Below are 27,280 nucleotides of genomic sequence, written 5' to 3' on the forward strand. Positions count from 1 at the left end.
TGCAGGAGGCAGTTGGTCGATGATTCTCTCTCATCGATGTTTCTAACTCTCTATCCCTCTCTCTTCCTCTCTGTAAAAATATCAATAAAATATATTTTAAAAAATATATATATAATATAGACAAGAACCAACTTCATGTTGCTAAAAACCTAACCCGATGTCTAAATGTAGAAAAAAGAAAATTTTAAATTTTTATTGTCAGTGGATATTTGCCCTTGTAAGTGCAGTCTTATTATTGCACTTTCATAATGTTAGAGAAACTACCCAGACTAGCAAAATAACTGTCTCAAAGTTACATGAGGAACCCTTACGATACTGACACTTTTAAGATATGTATTACTTTAACGGTATAGAGAATCGTTTGCCCTACAGATATTCAGGCTAAATATAGATCATCAGACATCTCCAACTTCTGGGTTTTTATGAGAAATGGTATTAAACAGAAATAAATGACTAAATATAATATCTAAAAGTCCTAAAAACATTACAACTAGGAGAAACCACCACCACCAATCACTATAAAAAACAAAATCCAACCTAACCACACAAGAATAGTTATTTGCTTTATACAAGACTCAGTATTATTTGCTTTTATGTTGTAAATATAATCAACACTAATGATCTCTAGTTATTTAGGCTATGTAATGTTGGTTCTTTAAAACCAGAGTATTTTAAGGAAACTTTTAAATAAAATCTTTCCAATTCTCGTGTAAACAGATACTTGAGGACTTTTTCTACTTTTCAAAATTATTTAAAGACCTTACTGTAAGAACAGATATAATAAATTTTTTTATAACTAACCTGAGATCAATGATATAAAAAAAGATTTAAATTTAAATTTCTAACTACCTCAATTTTTATTTACTTAAAATATAACTAGATTTATAAACTGATTCTGACAAGACTTCCAAAAGAATTTCTAAAATGTCTAATGACAGTGATACTAAAATAAGTTTTCCCTAACAAAGTGATTATATGAAGGATAATATCTATTTGGAAGCATATTTTCTTAAGGGTTTTCTTTTATAAAAACTAGTCTTCTGGCCCCTTTTTCACGTTTTTAATTTTACAAGTCATTTCAAATCCCTTTGGAGGATTTACATAAAAGTGACTTTATTGCTTTCTAGTCAAAACTATAAATAACAAACCTTCCAGCTATGCAAACCCATTCCACCACTGGCCCGGCTGAGTTTAGCTTTTCTAACTGAATCACTGATTCAAATACTTATTTGGACTCTAGTACTAAATTATCACTTTTTTGTCTTCACAATTATTCTTTTTGGGTAGAGTCTTCATAATAAATTCCCAATAGATTTTTATTTTATTTGGTTTTATGAGATGTTTTCCAATTTATTTTTTATTAATAGTTTTATCAACCACAATCCTGTTTTTTTTCCTCTTTCGAGTTTCATCTTTTTTTGTAGTTTCTTATTCCTGGGTTGTTGTTTTTCATTTGTTACTCTAGTTTCTCTATTCAAGCACTCTGCTTATCTATTATTCTATTATTTCAGAAAAACAAGAAACAAAAAACCCAGTTCAAAAGTGCTTTTAAGACCACTAAGGGGATAATGAATGCATTTTACTTATCAAACTAAACATTTCTATAGTTCATCAATTGTATACATTTTACCCGTTCACAAATTGATAAATCTCTCAAGAATACATTGGAGGGCAATCACTTTTACTAATAACTTTACTCAAATGGAGGTGCCCACTCTCCAACACAAAATATCTTGCATAGAGTAGACATGTTTGGAGGAGTGGGGAGTAAGGTAATGTGGAAGTTCTACATTTTCCCAGTTGTGAGAAGGATGCTCTGGGTACTTAATCAAGATTTGGGACAATGAGAAATTCTCGCCTTTATAATGAAGGTTACCTTCTTTGGTTTATACCCAACACCTTTCAAGATATATGCTTGTAGCCCTAGCTGGCTTGGCTCAGTGGATAGAGCGTCAGCCTGCAGACTGAAGGGTCCCAGCTTCGATTCTGGCCAGGGGCACATGCCTGGGTTGTGGCCTTGATCCCCAGTGAGGAATGTGCAGAAGGTGGCAGATCAATGGTTCCCTCTCATCACTGATGTTTCTACCTCTCTGTGCTTCTCCCTTCCTCTCTGAACTCAATAAAGAAATATTTTTTTTTCCAAAAGATATATGCTGTTATCACACTAAGAACTTCAAGTAGATGCATCCAATTTATAAACAATCCATAGTAAGTTCAACTCAGCTGATGTTCCATATTAATTTAATTCACCACTACTGCAAGGAGCTTCATCTTTAAGGAGAAATGATGAAGCATGGACATGAAGGTTTACAATGTTGTATGTTTCATTAAAAAGAAAAAAAAGTTCTATCTCCATCTTCAGCCAAATTATTTTTTACCAGAATGCCAAGACTATTCCAGAAGGAAAGGACAGTCTTTTCAACAGTGTTGAGAAAACTGAATATCAACATGCAAAAGAATGAAGTTAGACCCTTACCTGACATCATGTACAAAAATTAACTAAAAATAGCCCAGCTGCCCATGAACCAGGAAGTTATGGTTCAATTCCCAGTTGTCTGGGTTGTAGGCTTGATCCTCAGTAGAGGGCATGCAGGAGGTAGCCGATCAATGATCCTCTCATCATTGATGCTCTTCTCTCTCTAGCTAGACTCAGGGAGGATAAACAACATGCTGATGGGTCAAGAGCTGGCACACTTCCACACTAGGAGGAACTGATCCCAACATTCCTCATTGTTATTATTTGTCCTCATACCTCTGTACACTATGTGTTTTAAATGTTAACTATTCTGTACCCATCAATGTAAAATAAATATATATCTGCTTTATTTTTTATTAAATCTGAGGTATTTCCCTGCTTTACGTTCTCTCGCCATCTTAATATGGCACCAATGAATTTCATGAACCTTCCTTGTCTCTTCCTCCTTTGATTTTAATGTATAAAATGAACTGCAAAAGGGTGTTTCACCTTGAAGGGTGTTAGCTGGTTTCTGTTCTGAAAAAGCTGCATTTAATACCAGATGGGTCCTGCATGATCCTGAGACAGCAAGCAGCTCATCTGTCTGAAAATGTCAACCAAGACAAGAATTACCTACTGGCTATCTCACAAGTGGACTTTTTCAAGTTTGATGAACTTAAAAATCTCCCTTTAGTTCACTTGGTCTTTGCAGGTGATACTCATCATGATCTCCACTACTCAAATTGATAATCACTGGGCCTGGTTGCAAAGAATAATGCAGAAAGGATATTCAAACAAAATCTGCGATGTTTCTCGATAATTTCTGATATTGTTTCTCATCATTCATATTCTGATGGACATTTATGACAGATACTGGGAGTCATAAGAAATCGCCATGACTCAATGAGAATTACCAGGGTGTCTCATTACAAGGGTTGAATTGATGCCTCACAAAAGGAGAAAACAATGGACATCATCTCAGGATGATCTTAAATTAAACCTGGATGCCTTTGGGCCTTTTTAAAGTCTCTTGAGCATTTTTAAACAAAAATAAATTTAAAAAAAATAAACTGCAAAATTCTTCTTCTCTAGAGCATTTTCTCAATTTTCTCAGATTTTGCTTCCAGATCTGACCCTCTACCCTGGCTCAAATAACCTCTTTTAACCTTCCTTTAGGTTTGGAATTTTTTTTTGTCAACACTGATATACATACATCACGTACAAAGAATGTTGCTAAAGTAATTTGGGGTAAGAGAGGAATAATAAATAGGCCTGCCAAGTACTTTTTATATAAAACATAGTCCACTGTTGGACAGTGGCAAAGCTAATATACAAGACTCAGTATTACCTAGATTCTAAATATTGACTTTCGTAAATAAACTCAGCTGTATTTAGTAGACAAACTGACTAAAGCATAATTAATACACACTCATTAGAAAAGTAATTAGTATACACTCATTATAAAAACAAGCATTAACTTACAGTATTACTCAGATAAGGAGCTAAATGCTAATACTGCACTGCTCCTATAGGCAGATTTCAGAATTAAAGTTTCTTTAGGTTCAAGACAATCAGGAAAAATTAATTTATGTCAATAGACAGGATTTTTGTTTTGTTTTTAATTTTATATAAAAATATCAATTACATAGAAATCTTACAGATGAACTAATAAAAACATAAAATATGCATAATTACTTTAATTACAGAGATAGCTGATGATAAGATCACATCTGAAAAACTGTTTAAGGTATAAGTGGTATTCAGATGAGATGACAATAATAAGGTTCCCATCAGAATGGATTATGTTAATAAACACTGTAAAAATCATAATTTTTTAAAAGAATACAAGTAAACCCATCAATTTCTTTTAACAAACTAAAACAAATAAAAAAAAACAAACCTCCCCAACTTCATTCTATATAGTTTACTTTCCGAAAATTACAAGTTGAGAATTATTATACATACATTTTAAAATCCTTCAAGTCCAAGTATGTATACTTGTCCCATCCTCTTATTTATTAGTGACAAATCAAAGCTTTAAATGATTACTCACCACCAAGTCTATCAACCCCATGCATGAAGAACAATACTCTCAAAGTAAGTGAGTAATCAAAACCAAATCAAATCATACCACCACCCTCCCAAAGGAAATCTTCTGTGCCCATTATCTAAGAATATCAAAAACAGAGCTGTTTCCTTATGAAAATAGCTTATATCCAGAATTAGATCCTACTCCCCACACTTTCCATAAGAGTCATATAATTTCACACATTGAAAACTATGAAAGAAATTTATGAAAAGCCCTATGTAGATGTTTTCTCAGAACAAAATTGGGCAGTATGATAACCCCTAAGCCAATAAACACCATCTCTCAATAAACGTATCATTCAAATCATGCCTGCCATTTGAGATGTCTTACCACACACTTCAGATGCATCAACACTAGGCTCAGTATCAATGTCACTATATTGTAACTCTAAAAACTAGTAATCCATATAAGCTTTAAATCAAGCATGGCAAACCCACAGCCCAGTCAATATAACAGTATGTAAGAAACATTAATAAAAATGTTGTAACTTAATTTTTACAATATCCTGTATATGCACTCTATCTATAGTAATAAAAGCATAATATGCTAATTAGACCAGAAGGCTGGACAGTGGAACAACCATCTGGACAACTTTCCAGACGAAGCTGCCAGGGCTGGCTGCAAGGGCCTATGCTTGCACGAATTTTGTGCATTAATAATGAACAACATTCGCCAATGACTAATTACTATAATTGTGTTGCATTCATTTCTCTTATGTGCCTTATACACAGCCACACTACTTCTCTCCACTAATGCTAACAGCGAATACTTTAGCAATTGATGGCCACTTCATTAGTTTTGTACTGACTTGTTTGGCATGCATAACAGGAAGTATTTCGCTTTCGGAGATTAAGAAAAATAGGTTTATTTGTGTTATGCTTATTAAATTGTGCAGTTATAAAGCATCTGATAAGCTTATGTTCAAGAAAAATATTTTTATTAAAACGTTCTATTGTTTTATGTTAACAATTACTCATTTATTTCATCCTTCTGTATTCAGCATGTCTCTATTGAAATAAACCTACGTTTCTATGAAAATTGAAGGTTTTTTGGGGGGGTTTTTTTTTGCAGCCCACAAACTTTAACCTTATTTGGCCAATGTTAGCCTTTGAGTTTGACATGCTTGCTGTAAATGGTAACTCTGTATCACTAAAAATATTGTTTGCCAGCCTGGCCAGTGTAGCTCAATGGTTGAGCAACGACCTATGAACCAGGAGGTCCAATTCCCATTCAGGGGTACAAAAAACAACAAAAAAGCAAATAAAAAGAAATCAAAGTATTTTTAAAGTGTAAAGACTATGATTCAGTGACTTTTTCATTAAATAAAGAGAATTCATTTTTCATTATTCTGTGATATAGGGGGTGTACAGCAGGAGGCAGCTGATCAATGATTCTCTTTCATCATTGATATTTCTCTCTCTCTCCTCCCTTCCTCTCTGAAATCAATAAGTGCATTTTTTTTTTTAAAGAATGTCTTAACGAAGAGGGGGAAAGTTTGTCATTTTTTGACCCCAGTAACTCCTATTTCTGCCTAGATAATATCTTTCAACTACCTAGTCATTCCTTCCCCAGAAGAGCTAGAATTTTAGTAAGACAGATTGTAGTATTTTCTCTTGATTTGGACAGCAAAAACTACACTGAAAAAGTACAGTGCTTCCACCTGCTTTCTGACAAGTGCTCCCAAAAGTGCCTGTGTCCAATGAGAAAAACCAAAATGTTGCAAAAACTTTGCATTCCACACTTTAAGGTAACAAGAAACCAAATAAATAACAGTATGGATGAGAGGAATTCATATCAATTCAGTGTATATTTTTAATACATAACTTGTTTAGTAAATATCATGGCCACATCTATGTGGCAAGTACCTATAAGCTGCATCTATTCATTTTTGTACATTAATATTACTTATAGCCTAAACTGAACATCAAATTGAGATTTTTAAAATTTGAAACAAGTCAGTTTTCTAGTACTGTTATATAAAAAAAATTTCCTGAAGATAATTTATACAATTTAAAGGTTTTTGTGAATTTAATAACAATATATTTTAGAGAAAATTTCTAAACATTCTTTTCTGAGGCTCAACTTAAGTCCCTCATCCCTACTACTTCTTAAATTACATTTTCATTAATATTTGTCTCAGACTGCAAATATTTTAACAAAAACTTTGCAAGTTCTGAAAAGAATTTACAGCTATTGATTAAGGCACTGATTACTTCAAATATATCTCAGTGCTAATGTTTAAGATCTATTTGATATTGAACAAAGCTAATAGCTCTAGTTGTTAAAAGTCTTTACATAAATATGTATGCAGTCATTTCAATGAAAAATGAACACATTTTCCATTTGTTTTAAAGATAACATTAAAATTTTTAACTGATAAAAATTTACCTTGTGTTAGAGCGAGAGATATTAGTAACAGCTTGATAAAATAAAGGCCAAAAGTGCCCAAATATACACAAAATGTATTATTTCACCATATCATTTCTTACCAGGGTCTCTGAAATAACTTAGCAAGTGGTCTACCTATCTGTAGCAAATTAAATGTCAAGGATATCTGGTAATTTCAATATTCACAAATCTCAACAGAAGTAGTAATATATATATAATTAAATCAATAAGTGTTTATTCAATTGCCTACTGTGGATAATCTAAAGCAATCTTAAACAACCAAAAAGTGCTACTCACCAGCAAGTGTATAATCCATATCAAAACCAAAACACTTTATTTTCTCCATGGCTAAACTTCGGTTCACAAACACCCTGAAAAAAGAGTAAACAATGATATCTCAATTAATACTGGGGGGAAAAAATTGGTTTAACAGAATTATTTGGCCGTCTTTCTACATTTTTCTCATTTAAGTACCAATATCTACTAATATATATAATTAAGGCTAACCTGCTAAGTGTACAACCATCTGACGGGTTGCTATGATGCACACTGACCACCAAGGGTCAGAAGCTCAACACAGGAGCTGCCTAGCTGCAGTGACTTGGCAGTGGTGGTTCTTGGATGACACACCCCAAAACCAGAGGGGAGGGAGAGCTCAATTCCTTATGAGGCCGCGCAATTCCACCCTCCGCCATGGGTTGCCATGGGTTACGTTGTTGCTGGGGCACTGTTGGCCCAGAATCTGGTTTACTACACAGTTGCATTTGCATTCCATACTCAACTTTGCAGAGTGCCCTCTCGCACTCCGGGACCCCTCAGGGGATGTTGGAGGGCCGGTTTCAGCCTGATCCCTGCAGGCCAGGCGGAGGGACCCACCTGCCAGAGGGACCCCACTCACTCCACAGACGCTGGGGAGGGACCGTGGGAAGTTGGCTCCAACCCGTATGGCCCAGTTCTGTCCTGCTGGCCACCTTCTAATTAATTTCCTTTCAATGTGCATGAATCTGTGCACTGGGTCACTAGTAAGTCATAATAAATGTATTCAAGTCCTTTTTATACTTTAAGTTAAATAAGAGGTTACATGAAAATATGTGGACTTTTTTACTGTTTTGGTATTAACAATGCCATGTAGTCAAAACTTGAGTGAATTAGTTATTTTCAAAATATAACCCCATAAAATAAGTTTATTTCTGAGACTTTATAATTCATTCATTTGTAATTTATTTAATAGACAAAGGTTCATTTCAGCCTATCAGATGACAGATACTAAAGACACAATTACAGATTCATTCAACAAATACTTGAGTGCCTACTATATGTTAGAAACTACGCTATGGCAGTGAACAAAAGAGTACCTGCCCTCATGGAACTTCTGTTTTAACTTAGAATCTCAATCCTTGAGAATCTCAGCCTAGCAGGAGAAGGACTTATAAGCAAATAATTATAGCAAGTCAATAAATGCTATAAAATATCATGAAGGCCAGAGCACCAATTGTTTAGAGACCAGAAGAGATGTTCGAGCTGAATTTTAAACAATGAATAGAAGCTTCCCAGTAGAACAAAGCAAGAAAGGCAATTCAGGCAGAATAACCAAGCAAGGACAAGGTTTATAATGAATGGTAAAACATTTATTATGGCTGAAGCTGAGTTTTCTTTGGTTGTACTTTTGTTTGTTTTAGCAAAAGGAGGTTTTCTAGAGAAACAGGGGTGGAGGGAATGGGCAATAAAAGCTATGAAGCCAAGATTAACAGGGGAGTATGGACTTTATCCTGCAAGCAAGAACAAATGACCAGATTTTGAAGAAATGAAATAATCATTTTAAAATTTTTAATAAATTAAAATTTCAAATAGATCACTATGAAGGGAAAACTAACAATAGTATGGTAGATCATTACCATGATGGTGTTTTGGGGTAAGTTTTAATCATTTCTGAAAATAAGTGTTGCCTTTCCATCTGAACCCCAGCTTCGTGGCCAAAATTTCTGAATGATTTATGGTCTATTGCTAAAACTCTTCTTTGCCTTTCTTTCATAAGTAACTTCGAGAAGTAAAAATGCTTTAAATCACCTAGGGAACTTATTTAAAAAAAAAAAAAAAAAAAAAAAAAAACTATGCCTGGGCTACCCTCGCCCATTAATGATCTAGGTCAATAATTTCCAAAGAAGACTGACTACACCAGGGAATGCAGAAGACTACTGGGGGAAAAAGAAGATATTAGATCTTCTCCTTATATTCATTTCACCATTTAAAGATATCTAATTTGTGTATGTTTTCTACTATATATAAATAAGGATAATATATAATTTTTAAGTACATACAGGAGTAAATATTACATATTTTAAGACTTTAAGTGATGAAATACTCAAAAAAAAAATTGGAAACCACTGATCTAGGTATTGACTTTTTTTTTTTAACTCTTCACCAGCGTATATATTGTTTTAAATGTTAATAGAAAACATTTTCTCTCATCTCAGAATGTATCAATTTTATTTTTTTTAAATATATTTTATTGATTTTTTTACAGAGAGGAAGAGAGAGGGATAGAAAGTTAGAAACATCGATGAGAGAGAATCACTGATCAGCTGCCTCTTGCACACCCCCTACTGGAGACTTGCCCACAACCAAGGTACATGCCCTTGACCGGAATCGAACCTGGGACCTTTCAGTCTGCAGGCTGACGCTCTATCCACTGAGCCAAACCGGTTTCGGCTGAATATATCAATTTTAAATAAAGAAAAATAAACATTAGCTTAAAATACTTTAATCAATAACAGTCAATTGGCCCTTAAATTAAGAGCTTTTCTGAAAAATATAAAAATCATTACTCATCTTACACCATGCTATGCATACTTGATTAGCTCTATAAAACTTAGTTCCTGAGATGTTATATAAAATATTTTTACTTTCTTTCCCTAAAATAACCTGGTCTTCTAGAAAATAAATATTTAAGTTGTCTTGGGTAAATGGTGGAAGAAAGAGGAAGAAAAGAGTAGTGCAGCGATTTTCAACCTTTTTCATCTCATGGCATACACAAACTTATTAGTAAAATTCTGTGGCACACCAAAAAATATACTTTTTTTGCTAATCTGACAAAAAAAAAGTAGGTGTGCTTTTGATTCATTCACACTGAACAGCTAATGTTGTGTTGGCTGTTGTTGTTTCTTTAATTAGACAATTTAAGGGAAAAGAGGTCAGTGTCCCTAACTTAATAGTGAGATATTGCATGTTGTAAAGCTAGAGTAGCAGAGAGCTGAAAGATACAAGGAGCGAGAGAATAAATGACATCCACCCAAACCTTTTTAAAAACTTACCACTACCTCAAATATATCACCATGACCCTTCTAGCAATTTACCAAACTTCCTTCTTTATTGTCATTTTTCCCCAGTTACATAAATCCTTTGAAGTCACAACAGGGGTAAAAAACACAAAGTAATGTTTCTAACTCTGGAAACAATGTTACCACTGATGCTTAGGCTTTTCAAACACACTTTCAATGCAGGCTAGGGTGCCAACTGGATCAAATCCTTGCTCAGAGCCCAAACAGCTGACGTGCCTAAAATATTCTGTGGGAATTCAGGCAGGAACGACAGGGAGATTTTTCTTCCTGTGGTACAATCCAGCAGAGAGATGTAGGACCACACAATAAAAGAAACAGTTTTGATTCTAATAGAAATATGATGGGAGTTGGTTTTAGGCACAATGAAAAATCAGGGAGAAAATAAACTTTGCTAATATCACTCAATCAGTCCTTAAGATACAAAGAAACTATTTATAGATCCAGCAAGATTGTTTACTAGTTTCTTTCTTGGCCAGAAAAGAAATTAAGCTTATTCACTTCATCATGTTTTTTAAAGGATATAAACATCATAATGCACCTTAGGTATTATCCATACAAACTCTATAAATGACGTATGTCAATAACATGAAAATCTTTTGTTTTTGCCAAAATAATCACTGCTAAATATCTATCAAATTTCACTCTTTCTTCTTTGACTGGTTGGTCACTTTATTCAATCAACACATTTGTTAAATGCCTACAACAAAACAAGTACCGTACTATTTTGTGACATATATTCTAGAAGCTATGCAGTAGGGAGTAGTCAGAGCTAAGAAACTTTCTCAGTGCCTAAAATTATGAAGTAAGACCTTTTCCTTTTAAGATCTTTTACCAAATATCTTTTCCATTTTCAAAGCTGAGTTTTGAAAGTTACCTTCACCCACAGAAACAATATTTGAACTTAAAAAAAGAAACAATCATTCCTATTTCCCCTAATTCATGTCTATTATGAAGCAAAAAGAAAAGCCTCACATATATTCTCATCTCTTCTATTCTTTGCCTAGTTTATGCTACAAAACATGGGAGGAGGGGCAATAGGGAATTCAATCTAATTCCTGTGCAAATATCTAAAATGTATAAGGAAACCTATAATAATAAAATTAACAGTTACATTATAGATATCTGCAATAATATAGTATATGCTAAATTTTACAAAGTTAATAAATGTCCAAATGCTGAAAGTATGCACTGACCAGGAGAGAAATAGCCTTGAGCCAGAAATATCATGTCTCCAGGACACAGTCTTCAAGGAAAACAATCTCTTGGCCTCAAACTAAGGATTATTCTTTACTGTTAAAAGCAAGTGTTAGGGAGTGTATCAATTAAAAGACTGGCTCACTGTCCCACCATGCATTTAAAACAAAAAGATACCTGCTTTGCAGAAACCAACATTTCTATTGGTTTCAGGATTTTGACTTTATCTTTACTTGAGTCACTTTTCTAAATTATTAACCAGTGAAACATACTCCACCTCTATCTTTAAGAGCTTAAATATATTTGTGAAATTCCAAAGCTTGTTTTAAATAAAGTACAAAGTTGCCACCCTAAGAAGCATAACTGAACTAACGCATCCAACCTTAAAAAACAGAAATTCCTACATTCACACTAAGTCATCTGGCAAGATAGAGATTTGAGCATGAAGAGAAACAATCTTTAGGAAAAAGACACAAGAACACATAAAATCAGACACAGATCCAACACAACAACAAATGTAACAGCTTTTACTATCATATCCCACTGTAGTAAGGCATGAAATATGAAGAAATTCTATATAAGTAAACATACATATAACTATAAAAATGAGACAAAATAATATGAATTAAGAGAGTGATCTAATATTCTCCCACTTAAGGACCATGAACATGCAATTTACTAAATGTGAAATTCTGTACATAACAAACTCAATCGTTTTGAGATTTAACACATAATTCAAAGCAGCATTACCTCATCTGTCACTGGTTGCTGTTTTGCAAAGTGTGAAACTATCTGAATCAAATAGTTCTTGAAGTCATAACAAAATTCTTCAAATCCCTAGGAGACTTTTTTTTGGATGACTTTAACCTAAATTCAAAAAGACTTTTTAGTCTGAAACCAGGCCCTCAACAGCATGTAACTTCTGGGACAGTGTTGGAGAAAACACCTCTGTGTCTAATTTAACTTGTCATTGGATCTCACTGTTGCTCCACACAAATCCATTTGGAATAGAATTTCTTTGGCAATGGTAAACTTTATCCCTAACTCCTCCCACTGCCTAGGAGTCACAATTTCCTGGCCAAGTGCCCAAAGCAGTTACTGCAACAACAAATGAGACTAAGAATACAAGTATTAAATCTTCTTGGACATATTTTGGTTATAGGTTTGTATAATTGTTATAATAAAAGAAAAAGTTACAAATGCTTTTTAGAGAGTGCAAACTGAGATTAGGAACCAAATGATGTATCTGTGTATGTGTGCATATTTAACTTAATAGAAAAAATGTTATAATGTAAATTTTTATTGAAAACCTAATTTATGTTTTATCCCCAAATTAGTTCCTATTTTTGCTACTGGCAGTCTAATTTTCCCACTTAAAACTAAAAATCTAGTTAATATCTTTTTATTCTTTCTTCTCCCTTAAATCCACATCGTTTTAATAATCTCATGTGCCTTCGTTTAAATTTCCAAATATCTCTGAATCCTAGATGTTTTATTCAATTCACACTAACAATCTGTCCAGGTCTTCATTAACTCTTTTTTTTTCTTTCTTTCTTTCTTTTCTTAAATTCTCACCTGAGGATATGTTCATTGATTTTAGAGAGGGAAAGAGAGAGGAATGGGAAGGAAAGAGAGAGGGGGGGCAGAATGGGGGAGGGAGGAAGGGAGGGAGGTAGGGGAGAAAGAATATGTGCTCATGTGCACACAAGTGCCCTGATTTGGAATTGAAACCAAGACCTTTTATGTATTGGATGATGCTCCAACTCAATGAACCACACTGGCCAGGGAAACTCATTAATTTTTTAGCAACCATCTCCCAATTATTCTGCCTACAAACTAATGCCAAATTAATTGCTTTGAAGTAGTGCTACTCCAAATGTGGTCCACAAACTAATGCTAGTCTGTGAACAGTTGTTATTAATCCATGACATGATATATACAGAAACTATATTTAAAAACTTTTGTAATGAGAAAATTTTTATTTGTTAAATGTGTAATACAAAAGTAGGCACACTTTGTCTCTTCATTTTCTAGTATTTCATTTTTATTACATTTTATAAGTGTACATTTAAAACAAATTGGAAATTTTTTTAAAAACTGGTCTTCTACCATTACCTAGTTTGAGAAGCACTGTCTAAAGCATAGTTGCATTCATGTTGTTCTTCTACCTAATAACCATCAGTCATTCTTCACTACCTGCCTAATTAATAAATTAAAAATTTTTATATCTTCATGTAGTACTTCAGATTTTCACCATTTTTCCAAAATCAGTTATGTCACATTCTCCACATCATGCACCTTTTGCTATAATAGTCAAAATGAGTTAACTATTCCAGAAAGGTCCACTGAGGCTTTGTTTTATGGTGTTCCCAATACCTGAAATGTCTTCCTCAGCTTTCTCTAACTTATTTTTCGAGACCCAGCAATCTCAAGTGACTTCAAGAACTATTGTGACTTTAAGAATTATGTGACAGTGAGCTTCTGAGTTTCAGATTTCTATCTAAAGAGATTTCAGCAACAATTAAATTCCATAGAGTTGTGATCTATGTGAGAGGTCTGAATATGCAAAATCCTTTATTTTGGCACTTATTATATTTTGTCATATACATAAAATGCATAGGTAGTTTTTATATTCTTTACTGGATTATAAACTTTGAAGCCAGACACTGCACAATATAACTGACATTTAATTCTTCCTTTTTCTACTCATTAGAAGAAAATATCAGTGATGATAAAGATATTTTTAAAGAGAGAACTCAAGTTATTGTTAAATTACACAAAACAATAAAAAATAAAGATTAGCCTACAAACAGCTATTTTCAACTGGTGCACCATAAATTTTTAAAAATATATTTTTATTGATTCCAGAGGTGGGGGAGAGGGAGATAGAAACATCAATGATAAGGAGAATTATTGATTGGCTGCCTCCTGCACACCCCTACTGGGAATTGAGCCAGAACCCAGGCATGTGCCCTTGACCTGAATCAAACCCAGAACCCTTTAGTCCACAGGTTGATGCTCTATCCACTGAGATAAACCAGCTAGTGCATGTAAAAAAATTTTAAATATGCAATACTCAACTATTTAGTTAGGGGTATTGACCTCTTTTTCCTTAGACTGTCAAATATTAAAAATGACAACGGCCAACACAATAGTCGCCGAGTGTGAATGAACCAAAATTATACATTTCTTTTTGTCAGATTGGCAAAAAAAAATTTTTTTTTTATCTGCCACAGAATTTTAGTACTTAGTTTATATATGCCATGAGATTAAAAAGGTTGAAAACCATTGTCCTAGAGAATAAATTAGAGATTTTCCTAAAAGGAAATAGAAAAATAAAAAACAAAAATCAGAAAACTAATTTAGGGAAAAAAATTAAGTACAGGACAGATGTAAATATTTGTGCCTGCAGTAACTTTTATTTAGAACACCCAAAGATTTCAAAGAGTTCGAGTCCAATACTTAGCATAGGGCCTTGCAAAAAAACAAACAATATTTAACTGAACTAAAAATTAAACTTAAACTAAAAAGTTAATACCAGTTAGTGGTTGCCAGAGGCTGTGTGGGGAGGAAGGGATTGGGGAAGTTTTTGTTAATGAGTACAGGGTTTCTTTTGGGGGTGATGAAAATGTTCTAATGTTAGATAGTGGTATTGGTTACACAACTCTGAATGGACTAAAACCACTGAAATGTACACTTTAGCCCGGCCAGTGTGGCTCAGCAGTTGAGCATTGACCTATGAACCTGGAGGTCATGGTTGGATTAGTCAGGGGCACATGCCGGGGTTGCAGGCTCAATCCCCAGTGTGGGGCATGCAGGAAGCAGCCAATCAATAACTTTTCATCATTAGTTTCTCTCTCTCCCTTTCTGAAATCAATAAAAATACTTATTTTTAAAACGTACACTTTATTTTTTAAAATATATTTCATTGGTTTCAGAGAAGAAGGGAGAAGGAGAGACAGAAAAATCAATGATGAGAATCACTGATAGGCTACTTCCTGCACTGTCGCCCACACTGGGGATCAAGCCTGCAACCTGGGCAAGTGCCCCTTACCAGGAATTGAACCATGACCGCCTGGTTCGTAGGTCTACGTTCAACCACTGAGCCGTGATAGCCAGGCAAAAAATGTACACTTTAAAAAGGTGAACTGAATGGTATGCAAAGTATCTCTCAACTAAGTTGTTAAAAACTTAATGGCAAGACTATAGTTTGCCTTAGTGTCCCCATCCTTCAGTAAAAAGTTCGTTTGGTAACCTATAGGTAAGAACTTTCTAATTTATGAAATGAATTCCTAAAAATTTAAAGTTCAAATACCATGAATATATAGACAGAGTAAGAAATTTTGGACTAGATTATAAAAGCAAGTATTTTATTTAGTAGCATTATAATTTTTATTTTCATAAATCCAGCCAGTAACTGCTTACTAATTTGTCCTAATATTTTCTCTGAGGAACAACCTCAGGAAGAATACATTTGGTTTACCAGATTCTAACAGAACAGCATCTGTGCTTTAAAAGTCTGACCAAGCAGCATATTATCATTTCTAAAATAAAACATAAATTAACTCAGAAACTCATAAAGCTAAAATATCAAAGGGATATATCCATAAGAGGATAAAGAAGAAATAAATTTACATCATAGAAGGAGCAACAGAAAATCTGTGCATCTCTGCCTTGAGTCAGGGAGAGGCAAAATCTCCCAAAGAATCTGAACAAGAGCCATGTCAGTCTGCATTCACACTGCTAGGATGGTTAATGCTGTCCCCCCAGGTGACTAAAAGAAATAAAATGCTCTCTGGAAGAACTTAGTTTTAGATGGTTATACTGCTAGATGCAGCCCAATTTCAGAGATGTTTAAAAGTGAAAAATTTTTAAAAGTAATGATCATATTATGTTTCCATCAAAGATTTTAAAGCAAACTTTAAGGAGATTCATTAAAAATGTTTAAGAGACATTAATATTCCCTTCACTTTCGTTCTCAAGTGAAGAAACTGCAGTAATAAGAGCAGGATGGTGGGAGGACTAACAAAATAAGAAAAATATACAAATTAAGGGAGAAACCAGATATAACTACTTCTGCAAATAAATTTACTATTCTGAAACTTCAGTCTAATTAAATACATTATCTTTTCCCAATTCCTTTCCCCTCATTTTCGTCTAAATTCTTACTCCTTTTCTCCCCATTAAAAAAAAAAAATTAAGACCAATGTACAGAAGATAAATTATAAAATGCAGCAAATCTTCAAAACTGAACTCTGTGGGATAAAAATGAAAGAAGAAAATATGATTATCGATGCTGTCATTAGGACAAATTAACAAGTTACTGACTATGCCTATAATGAAAAAAAAAACAGGTCAGTCAAAATTTAGAATTTAATAGCAAATGATAAAATTCATTCTGGCCTCTTAACTAAGACAGCAGCAGTTTTAGTAATAAAAGGCATTCTAACAACTGTAGAGGACTAGGGTTCAATCGTGACACTGAAAGGAGGGTGCATTTTTTCCTGTATTACTCATCCTTTAGCACCTGTATTTCCCCAAATACATTCTCTTTAATACAAATTAAGAATACCTTTTCATTTATAAAAAGTTAAATAAGCAAATTAAGGAGCAGTTCACGTCTCATTCCCCACCAATTTGACTGAAGTATGATTTACTTAAAATTCACCCATTTTTAAGTGTAAATTTGGTAAACTTGGCAATTGTATACACTGATGTAACAATTGTCATAATCAACCCCAAACATTTCTTAATGTCCTTTTGCAATAGCCTCCCCAACCCCTGAAACATCATGAGTTGATTCTGCACCTTTTTCCTAGCACAATATATCTGAGATTCATTCGTGTTGTTGTATGTACCATAATTAGTTTTTTTATATCTAAGTACTATTCCACTGTGTGAATATACCACAATTTATTTATTCTTTTTTTTTTTCTTTTTTCCCTGAGGAAAGAAATCTTATTTTATTTTATTTTTTAATGATTTATTTATTTTCATTTTTTAATTAAATTATTATCTATGTACATATTTTAACATTGCCCCCCCCCTCCCATACATACCCTCCTTTCCCAGAGTTTTGTGTCCATTGGTTGTACTTATATGCATGTATACAAGTCCTTCGGTTGATCTATTATCTCCCCCAGATCTCCCTACCCTACCTGCTGTAATTTGACAGTCTGCTTGTTGTTTTACTGTCTCTATATCTATCTTTTGGTTCATCAGTTTATAATGTTCTTTATTATCCATAAATGAGGTCATGTGGTGTTTCTCTTTCATTGATTGGCTTATTTCACTCAGCATGATGTTTTCCAATTCCATCCAGGTTGCTGCAAATGATGAGAATTCCTTCTTTTTTATGGCAGCATAGTATTCCATTGTGTAGATGTACCATAGTTTTCTGATCCAATCATCTGCTGATGGGCACCTAGGCTGTTTCCAAATTCTAGCTATTGTATTGTAGATTGTGCTGCTATGAACATAGGGGTGCATATATCCTTTCTGATTGGTGTTTCTAGTTTCTTGGGATATATTCCTAGGAGTGGGATTTCTGGGTCAAATGGGAGTTCCATTTTCAGTTTTTTGAGGAAACTCCACACTGTTCTCCACAGTGGTTGCACCAGTCTGCATTCCCACCAGCAGTGCACGAGGGTTCCTTTTTCTCCACAACCTCGCCAACACTTGTCATTTGTTGATTTGTTGATGTTGGCCATTCTGACAGGTGTGAGATGGTACCACATTGTTGTTTTGATTTGCATCTCTCGGATAATTAGTGACTTTGAGTATGTTTTCATGTGCCTTTTGACCTTCCTTCTGTCTTCTTTTGAAAATATTCTATTTAGGTCCATTGCCCATTTTTTAATTGGATCATTCATCTTCCTTTTATTTAGTTGTATAAGTTGTCTATAAATGTTGGAGATTAAACCTTTATCGGTGGTAACATTTGCAAATATGTTCTCCTACACAGTGGGCTTTATTGTTGTTTTGTTGATGGTTTCTTTTGCTGTAAAAAAGCTTTTTATTTTTATGTAGTCCCATTTGTTTATTTTCTCTTTAGCTTCCATTGCCCTAGGGGCAGTATAAGAGAAGAAGTTCTTTTGGCATATGTCTGAGATTTTGCTGCCTGTGGATGCTTCTAGTATTTTTATGGTTTCCCGTCTGATGTTTAAGTCCTGTATCCATTTTGAGTTTATTCACAATTTATTTATTCTATTCAATTAATGGATATTTTGGATTGTTTCCAGTATTGAATATTATAAGCAATGCTGCTATACAAATCTGTGTGGACATAGGCTTTCACTTATCCTAGGTATACAAATACCTAAAAATGGAATTACTAGGTCATATGGTAAGTTTATGTTTGATTTTAAAAGACACTGCTGGCCTGTTTGACTCAGTAGATAGAGCATCGGCCTGTGGACCAAAGGGTCCTGGTTTCGATTCCGGTCAAGGGCACATACCTTGGTTGTAGGCTCCTCCCCAGCCCCAGCCTTGGTTGGGGATCATGCAGGAGGCAACCAATCGATGTGTTTCTCTCACATCAATGTTTCTCTCTGTCTTTCCCTCTCCCACTCTCCCTAAAAATAAATGGAAAAATATCCTTGGGCGAGGATGAACAAAAAAATAAATAAAAGACATTGCTAAAACTGTTTTCTATTTTGCACTCTCATCAGCAATGTAGGAGAGTTCCAGCTTTCCACATGGTCAGTGTTTTCAATTTTAGTCATTCTAATTAAGCAATTTTCAACCAGTGTGCAGCAAGAATTTTTAAAACATGCAATACCTGACTATTCAGTCAGGTGCTCTAACCCCTTTTCCCCAAGACTGTCAAATAAAAAATGACAACAGCCACCCAGCCAGCATGGCTCAGTGATTGAGCATTAACCTATGAACCAGGAGGTCACAGTTTGAGTCCCAGTGAGGGCACATTCCCAAGATGTGGGCTATCCCCAGTGTGGGGTATCCCCAGTGTGGTTTGCAGGAGGCAGCCAATGATTATTTTCTGTCATTATTGATATTTCTCTATCTCTCTCTCTCCTTCTCCCTTCCTCTCTGAAATCCATTAAAAAAAATTTTTTAAAAACTTTTTTAAAAAATGATAAAAGCCAACACAATAGCCGGCTGGTGTGACCGAATTAAAGTTTTAACTATTTTTTGTCAGATTAGCCAATAATATATTTTCTGGTGTGCCATAGAATTTAGTAATTAGCTTATGAGTGCCAGGAGTTGAAAAAACTTTGAAAATTGCTGTTCTAATTTAGTCATTCTAGTTGGTGGAGTAATATCTCATTGAGGTTTTAACTCAAATGATGTAGAGCATCATTTAAGTACTTATTGGCCATATCTTTTTTTGTATGTGAAGTATATATTCAAATATTTTGCCCATTTTTAAACTGGGTTGTTTGCCTTATTGTATTGTAAAAATTCTTCATATATTTGGATGTAAGTTTGTAACGTGTGTGGATATATATATAGAGAGGGGGAGGGGGGAGAATAGTTTTTCCTGGTATGTTTTATTAATTGCGTCTTTAAAAAGCAATTTTTTGTTTTTTAATTTTTGATGAAACCATTTATCAATTTTGTCTTTCATCTAAGAAATCTTTACCTAATTCAAAGTCACAAAGATTTTCACCTACACTTTACTTTTAACTTTTATATTTAGGCCCATGATCCATTTTACATTACTTTATATGGTTTGAAGTATATGTTGATTTTTTTTTTTCTATATGAAATTACTTTGGCCTCATTGTTGAAAATCAGTTGTGGGTCTATAAACTTCCTTCATGATCTACATATCCTTCTATTAATACCACACTGTTTCAATTTCCATAAGTTTACATAAGGCTCAGTATATCATCTTTGGTGATTTAACTCTTATAACAATCTTTTCTTATTGTTATTAGAAGATTTCATTTATGTCAAATGACAGCTGTATTACATGTCAAAATATCACATATACAAAAATTGTAAGACTAAAAGTGCTTTTCATCCCAAAGTACAAAATTCATCCATTTATTTTTAAACATAGCAAAGAAGAGTGAAAGCTAAATGATTTCACGTATGTGTTCATGCATTTCAAATGCACTTGGTTCATTACCTATTAAGACAATTAAGGAATTGCCCTAGGGGACCCTGGAAGAAACCTAAAACAATATCACAGCCCTTACACTAGTAATGTCCTTTGATTTATATAGATCTCTAACCAATTCTAACATATGCTTTACCTTAGGGGGAAAACTAGCACAAATTACTTCCCAAGAATTTTGACTGCACCTAGAAATATAGTTCTTAATCTATAAACCAAGTTTATAAATAACTATGTGTACAAGACTAACAAATATATCAGCACCTGTGATCATCTTTTTCATAAAAATCATTTAACAACTGCAGATTTGTAGCCGGTAAGAAAGCATATAAACCTAAAAAGGCAGTCCTTTCCTAATTTTCACATTTAAAGAAACCTCAAAATTCTAGTTATGTCATGAGTGATCTACTTATTAATCTTCCAATTCACTCAGATGACTAGAACACCTCTTTGCTGAGAAAAATAAGGAAAAAATAATAATAAACTCACTTACCCTTCCTTAGACATTCTCAAAGATCTACTTCCTCTGGATGGGAATACAGGATCAACAAACAAGCTTCACTGATCTCTTAAGAACTGTAGCTCATTTGTTAAAGCACAGAGAACTCAGGCCCTGAGAGGCAACAAATTCGGGCACAATGCCGAACCCCAGCCAGGCAATATCTCAATGACCAATATTCTCAGCTTTAAATATTTGAAAATCTAAGAATAATAGGGGGAAAATGGAGAGCAGAAAAAACAACTAATGGTCAGAATTGTTTAAGACTGACCAGTTTAGGAAGGAGACAATCCAAATGGCAAGTTCCGGTAAGAGACAGGAATCGTTACTGGCAAACACACAGAAAAAGCAAACTTACCCCCTAATGAGGCCCGCCAACAGTACACAAACAATGTGAGTTTCACAGAATAGAGCGGCCCTTGTCAGTCCAAGTAATTTTCAGTTTACTTTGAAGGGGGGTGGGGGGGTGGCAATCAACGGGATACATGTTTTAATTATCAGTTATTTGCTCCCTTCAAAAATGAACAATTGAACCACAAAAGAAAGTATGTGCAGATCATATTACAGGAGGAACCTAAAGTATTTCCACATTGACATGTTGTCTTTTTTCTTTTTTTTGATCATTAACTGCCTTTAAGGAAAATATCTGTTACTCAATCCCCTGAAAATTTCAGCTCATGTGGAAAGAAGTTTACAGATCTTTGGCATATGGGGGATAAATCCAGAACATTTTAAAGGTTAATTCCAAATCTCGGAGTAAATCTGCAAAATTCCTGCCTCCTGGCCAATATAATGCACAGGGATTATGCAATAGGGGACGAAGTAAACAAGTGTGCTAAAGTCTAAGAACACCGAGATGGCAAATCCTCCTAGTGGTGATTCAAATTAAAAATAAAATATACATATCTTTAAAAAATACTACTTAAATTAAAAAAAAAACTTTATCTCTTTAAATATTACCTAAATATCTTACCATAAGGTTTCTATTGGTAATTAAAAGGTTTAGTCACTCAGTAACTAAAAGCTTAAAATAATTCCCCCCCCCCCCCGTTTATTTAGAAAAGCAGTATGGTGTAATGGAAAGAGAATGAGCATTGAACAACTACAGCTACGTAAATCCCAGCTCCTCTACTTTCTAGCTTTGTAACCTTTAAACTTAGTCTGAGATTTTTTATTTTTTTTAAAATATATAGGACATGGATAATATCTAGTGGAATTGTCTGTCATAAGTACATTAAATCCTTGATTTTGTGAAACTTGATTTAATGAATGTTGTATTTAACTGACAAAATTTTCAGTCCATATATCATATGAGAACATTAACACCCTGTTAATTTTAAAGTGCTTTTACCCAAGATTTATTTATAATTAAATTAACAAGTTATACTTTTTGTTAACACATTTTAGCAAATAGGCCATATGTTGGGGGGGAAAACATTGTGGTAATGTCACTGACAAAAATAAATACAATAGTCTGCATATTTAAATCCAAGAGTCACCACTTATAAACAATGTTTAGGGAATGATTAACATGTGATCACATGGCATCTCAAGTGGTAATTGCTTCTGTTGTCTTGTGGCTTGCCTTTCTGCAGCATTTTGGGGTTTTATTTTATTTTCTTCATCATCTTTTATCCTCTCTATGGCCCTCTTCCACTTCCACTCATTTCTGAGTCAAATGGTTAAATGTCTCTAAAATTGTAAGAAACTACCAAACTGTTTTGCAGAGTGGCTATACTATTTTGCCTTTTACCAGCAATGTATACAAGTTCCAGTTGCTCCACATCCTTGGCAACACTTGATATTGTTGTCAGTATTTTTTATTATAGCCACTGTAATAGGCGTATACATTGTAGTTTTAATTAGTATTTCCTAATGGCTAACAATGTTAAACATGTGCCTTCATGCTATACATACATCCTCTGTAGTGACATGCTAGTCTTTTGCCCATTTCTTCATTGAGTTGTTTTCATATTGCTAAATTTTAAAAATTCTTTATAAATTCTGAATACAAGTCCTTTATCAAATGTGGGATTTAGAAATATTTTCTAAGTCTATAATAGCTTTATAATTAATAAAAAGCCCAAAGGTCCATCAACAGAAAAACAATACTGTGGTATACTGATACAATGGAATAGTAATAAAAAAGAACAAATTACCGCCGAAACCGGTTTGGCTCAATGGATAGAGCGTTGGCTTGGGGACTGAAGGATCCCGGGTTCGATTCCGGTCAAGGGCATGTACCTTGGTTGCGGGCACATCCCCAGTAGGGGGTGTGCAAGAGGTAGCTGATCAATGACTCTCTCTTATCGATGTTTCTAACTCTCTAACTCTCTCCCTTCCTCTCTATAAAAAACCAATAAAATATATTTAAAAAAAAAAAAAAAGAACAAATTACCAATACACACAAAACATGGATGAATCTATTTCTCAGGCATTACAGTGAATAAAAGAAGCCATATACAAAAGAGACCCTGAAGGTGAAACAGGCTATCCAAATATGAAGAACATTTCCTCAACCTGAATTTATTATAGGATTTCATTAAGTCAAAGATCTGTTATCTTTTATTCTTTCTCTTCCTTGCTGCCACCACCACTTTTCATTTTACTTCTAGGTACAGTGTTCTTGGAAGAAGCACAGACAGAGTGGTGACAAATTAAAAATGTTTTAGGAACAACAAAAACAAAATTGGAGAATTTTGGATTCTATAAAGTACTATCGCCACAATTCCTAACCCCTAGCAGCTACTACTCTGTTCTCAATCTTAATTTTATCAAGATTATAAACATGAAATCACACAGTGTATAACCTTTTGAGATTAGCTTTATTAGCTCAGCATAATTTTCTTGAGATACATCAAAGCTGTCTATGATTTATAGTTCATTCTTTTTTATTAGTATCCTATAAATGAAATTTTTTGATGAAATAACCTAAAAATATCTTACTAGTCCTTGAATCCTACCTGTCTCTCCTTAGAACAGCAATTTTCAAACCCGTGTGCCGCCAAAGTTTTTTAAATATGCAATACTTGACTATTTAGTCAAAGGCACTGACCTCTTTTCCCTTAGACTGTTAAATTTAAAAAATGATACACCCATCATCAAATTATACCTTTTTTTGTCAAATCAGCAAAAAACAGTATATTTTTGGTGTGCCTCAGAATGTTAGTAATTAATTTATGTGTGCCACGTGGTGAAAAAAGGTTGAAAATCAACTGTGCACCTATGGATGAGGACAATGGGGTATGGGGAAAGGACAGAGGTTAGGGTGGGAACCTGGTGGAGGGGAGCAATTGAGGGGGGGGGGAAGAGGAACACATTTGTAATAATCTGAACAATAAAGATTTATTTAAAAAAAAAAAGGTTGAAAATAGCTGCCCTAGAAACGTGAAACACTAATCAATGCATAAGGTTGCTATACTAACAAAAAAAAATTTAACACAGTTCTGATACTCTACCTCATTCTTATTCTGACAAGATATATGCCATTTGTACATTATTTAAGAAACATGGCTCCTTGTTCATCCTAAGAACCTGTATTTTCCGTGTGATTTTCCAATTGATAAAATGGCTACTGAAATTTTAACAACTTACCCACTTGAATATCTGAACCTATACTAAAATGACAGGTTAATTAAGCTTGATCTATAACACAATGAGCTGAATAACATCATATGATATCTGTAAGCAGTTAAGAAAGAAATACAATTTATCAAACTGGCAGTCCCTGTCTGCATAAAACCTAATCCCGGCTTTTAATTTGAAGTAAAAAAAATCATTGACATTTCTAATTTTACTAGTGTGTCAACTACAGATTCTACAAAATAATTTTTATGCAACTATACAAATTCCTTTTTATTCCTGAAACATATACAATAAACTTACTTATTATTGGAGAAGAAACTATTATTCAACAGGTTTAAATAAAGACTGGTATGGCTTTGGAAGCCTAAATTTCAATTTAAAAATAATTTCAGATAAATATACAAAGAACTTTAAATATAAAGTAATTGCAATTCCTTTTAAAATAAGGCAAAAGACTAGTAAACCAAAAACTCACAAGCCCAATTACTATCAAATTTCAGTTCAAGATAATAAAAACCACTGCTGAATTCATACACTGTTTTCACAAAGAACCAACACACTTACAGAAATTCTTCTGTACTGTAATCATCCAAACTTTACAAGAGCAAAATGAAATACCTGACTTCAGCATCCTGGGCACAGTCAATGTGAAAAGCAGATGAAAAATGTAATTGCGCCATTCCTGGATTTGGTAAATACAAATTCTGATCTGAACTGCTCACTATTAGAATCTAGGTGTTAAACAAGGAACTGTTTAAGTGGTATTTATCTAACCTATTCCCTCTTCAAGCCACTAAAACAACTGAGCAGTTCAGCCTATCTTCTGACCATAGAGCAAAACATATTTTAATGAAGGGTTTGGCCTGATGATTATCTTCAGTCTAGAAGACTCAACAATCATAATAAGGAAATGGAAGAACAGTCATACATTCTAAAGAATAATTTCTTAATCATGATATATGACCATCATTTCCGTATTGAAATTCAGAAGACTAATATTAAGCAGGAAAAAGTTAGAAGTTAGATAATAAGTTAACTAAAAGTATTCAGCTTCGCCAGGCCCGAGTGGCTCAGTGGTTGAGTGTTGAACTAGGAACCTGGAGGTCATGGTTCGATTCCCGGTTGAGGGCACATGCCTGAGTTGCAGGCTCAATCCCCAGTAAGGGGTGTGCAGGAAGCAGCTGATCAATGATTCTCTCTCATCATTGATGTTTCTCTCTCTCTCTCCCCCCCTTAAACCAATAAAAATATTTTTAAAATAATAAGTAAATCAAAGTATTCAGCTTCTAAAAGTGAATTCTAGATATCACATACAATGTACAGTTTATGACAAATGATCAGAATGGTCTGCCTAATTTAGCCAATGATAAATAATTACCATCTCCAATAAATGTCTTTAATAAAATATCCTGGAAACAGAATACAGTACAAATTGACTTAACTAGAAAACTAAATGTCTTCTAAATGGTTTCTATTTAAAAATTTTAATTAATAAAAGCAAATACTCTGAGTTCAAATACCCAATTTTTTATATTAAAAGGAAATTTTGCAATATGCTACAATGAATGAACCTTTTACTAAGTGAAATTAACCAGTCACAAAAAGACAAATACTCTATGATTCCACTTATATGAGGTACTTAGAATAGTCAAAATCATAAAAGACAAAGTATAATGGTGGATGTTTACCAGGGGCTAGATAAAGGGTAGAATGGGGAGTTATTGTTTAACTAGAGGCCTGGTGCACAAAATTTGTGCACTTGACGGGAAAGGGGGGGCTGCAGGGGGCATCCCTTCAGCCCAGCCTAAGCCCTCTCACAGACAAGGAGACCTTGGGGGATGTCCAACTGACCACCAGGGGGCAACTCCTGTGTTGAGTGTCTGTCCCCTGGTGGTCAGTGCTCATCATTCTGCTGTTCGGTCAATTTGCATATTAGCCTTTTATTATATGGGATAGGTATAGAGTTCCAATTTTAAAGATGAAAATAGTTACAGAGAGGGATGGTGATGGTGATGCACAATGTGAATGTATTTAATACCAGTAAACACTTAAAAACAGCGAAAATGATAAACTTTATGGTGTTTATACTTTACTACAATACAAAAAGAAAAATGTTTTAAATGATCTAAAACCCATGAAGATGCTTTTTCTTATCTATTATTAAAATTGCATTCAAGTACATGAAGAATGTTGGGTGTTGAGCCTGTCTAAAATCTTCCAGGAAACCATTCCAAATGAGTCAGAAGCACACTCAGCTCTATGACATCAAACACAATGAGGACACTTGATGTTTACCAGATGATTTCTCTTCATTGCATAATTCTAACCCTTGTTTCCATTGAACAGAAAGTATAAAACACATCACTCCACATAAATCTCTCCTAAAGGCAAGTTATGCGTTTTATTTATATAGATACACATCAACTCTGATTTACACTTTAATTCCCCTGCATATCTAGCAACATGTCACACATTGCAGAGAATCATTAGTATCACTGGTTGGTTTTGAGTCTTTACCTTGATGGGAACCTGAAATGTTTCTACTTATTCAGGTTTAAGGAATAACAGCAGCCTAACATCTAGAAATGCTACACAATCAGCAGATATTTCTGCTTGATAGAGTTAGATCAATTTGTTATGAAATACCTTG

The 27,280-nt window shown here is 34.0% G+C and overlaps 1 protein-coding gene across 10 annotated transcripts in view; it reads right to left on the reverse strand.

Annotated features, from left to right (window-relative positions):
* NT5C2 (5'-nucleotidase, cytosolic II) overlaps window positions 1-27,280 on the reverse strand; it is a 108,911-nt gene that overhangs the window by 26,136 nt on the left and 55,495 nt on the right. For all 10 annotated transcript variants that reach the window (XM_084903855.1, XM_084903853.1, XM_084903854.1 and 7 more), the window contains exon 3: window positions 7,230-7,303. In XM_084903855.1, coding sequence (XP_084759981.1) covers window positions 7,230-7,303 — 74 coding nt within the window. The remainder of the gene's footprint in view (window positions 1-7,229; window positions 7,304-27,280) is intronic.

Source organism: Pipistrellus hanaki, assembly GCF_964339955.1.
Source record: "Pipistrellus hanaki genome assembly, chromosome: 14".
Taxonomy (NCBI): Eukaryota; Metazoa; Chordata; class Mammalia; order Chiroptera; family Vespertilionidae; genus Pipistrellus; species Pipistrellus hanaki.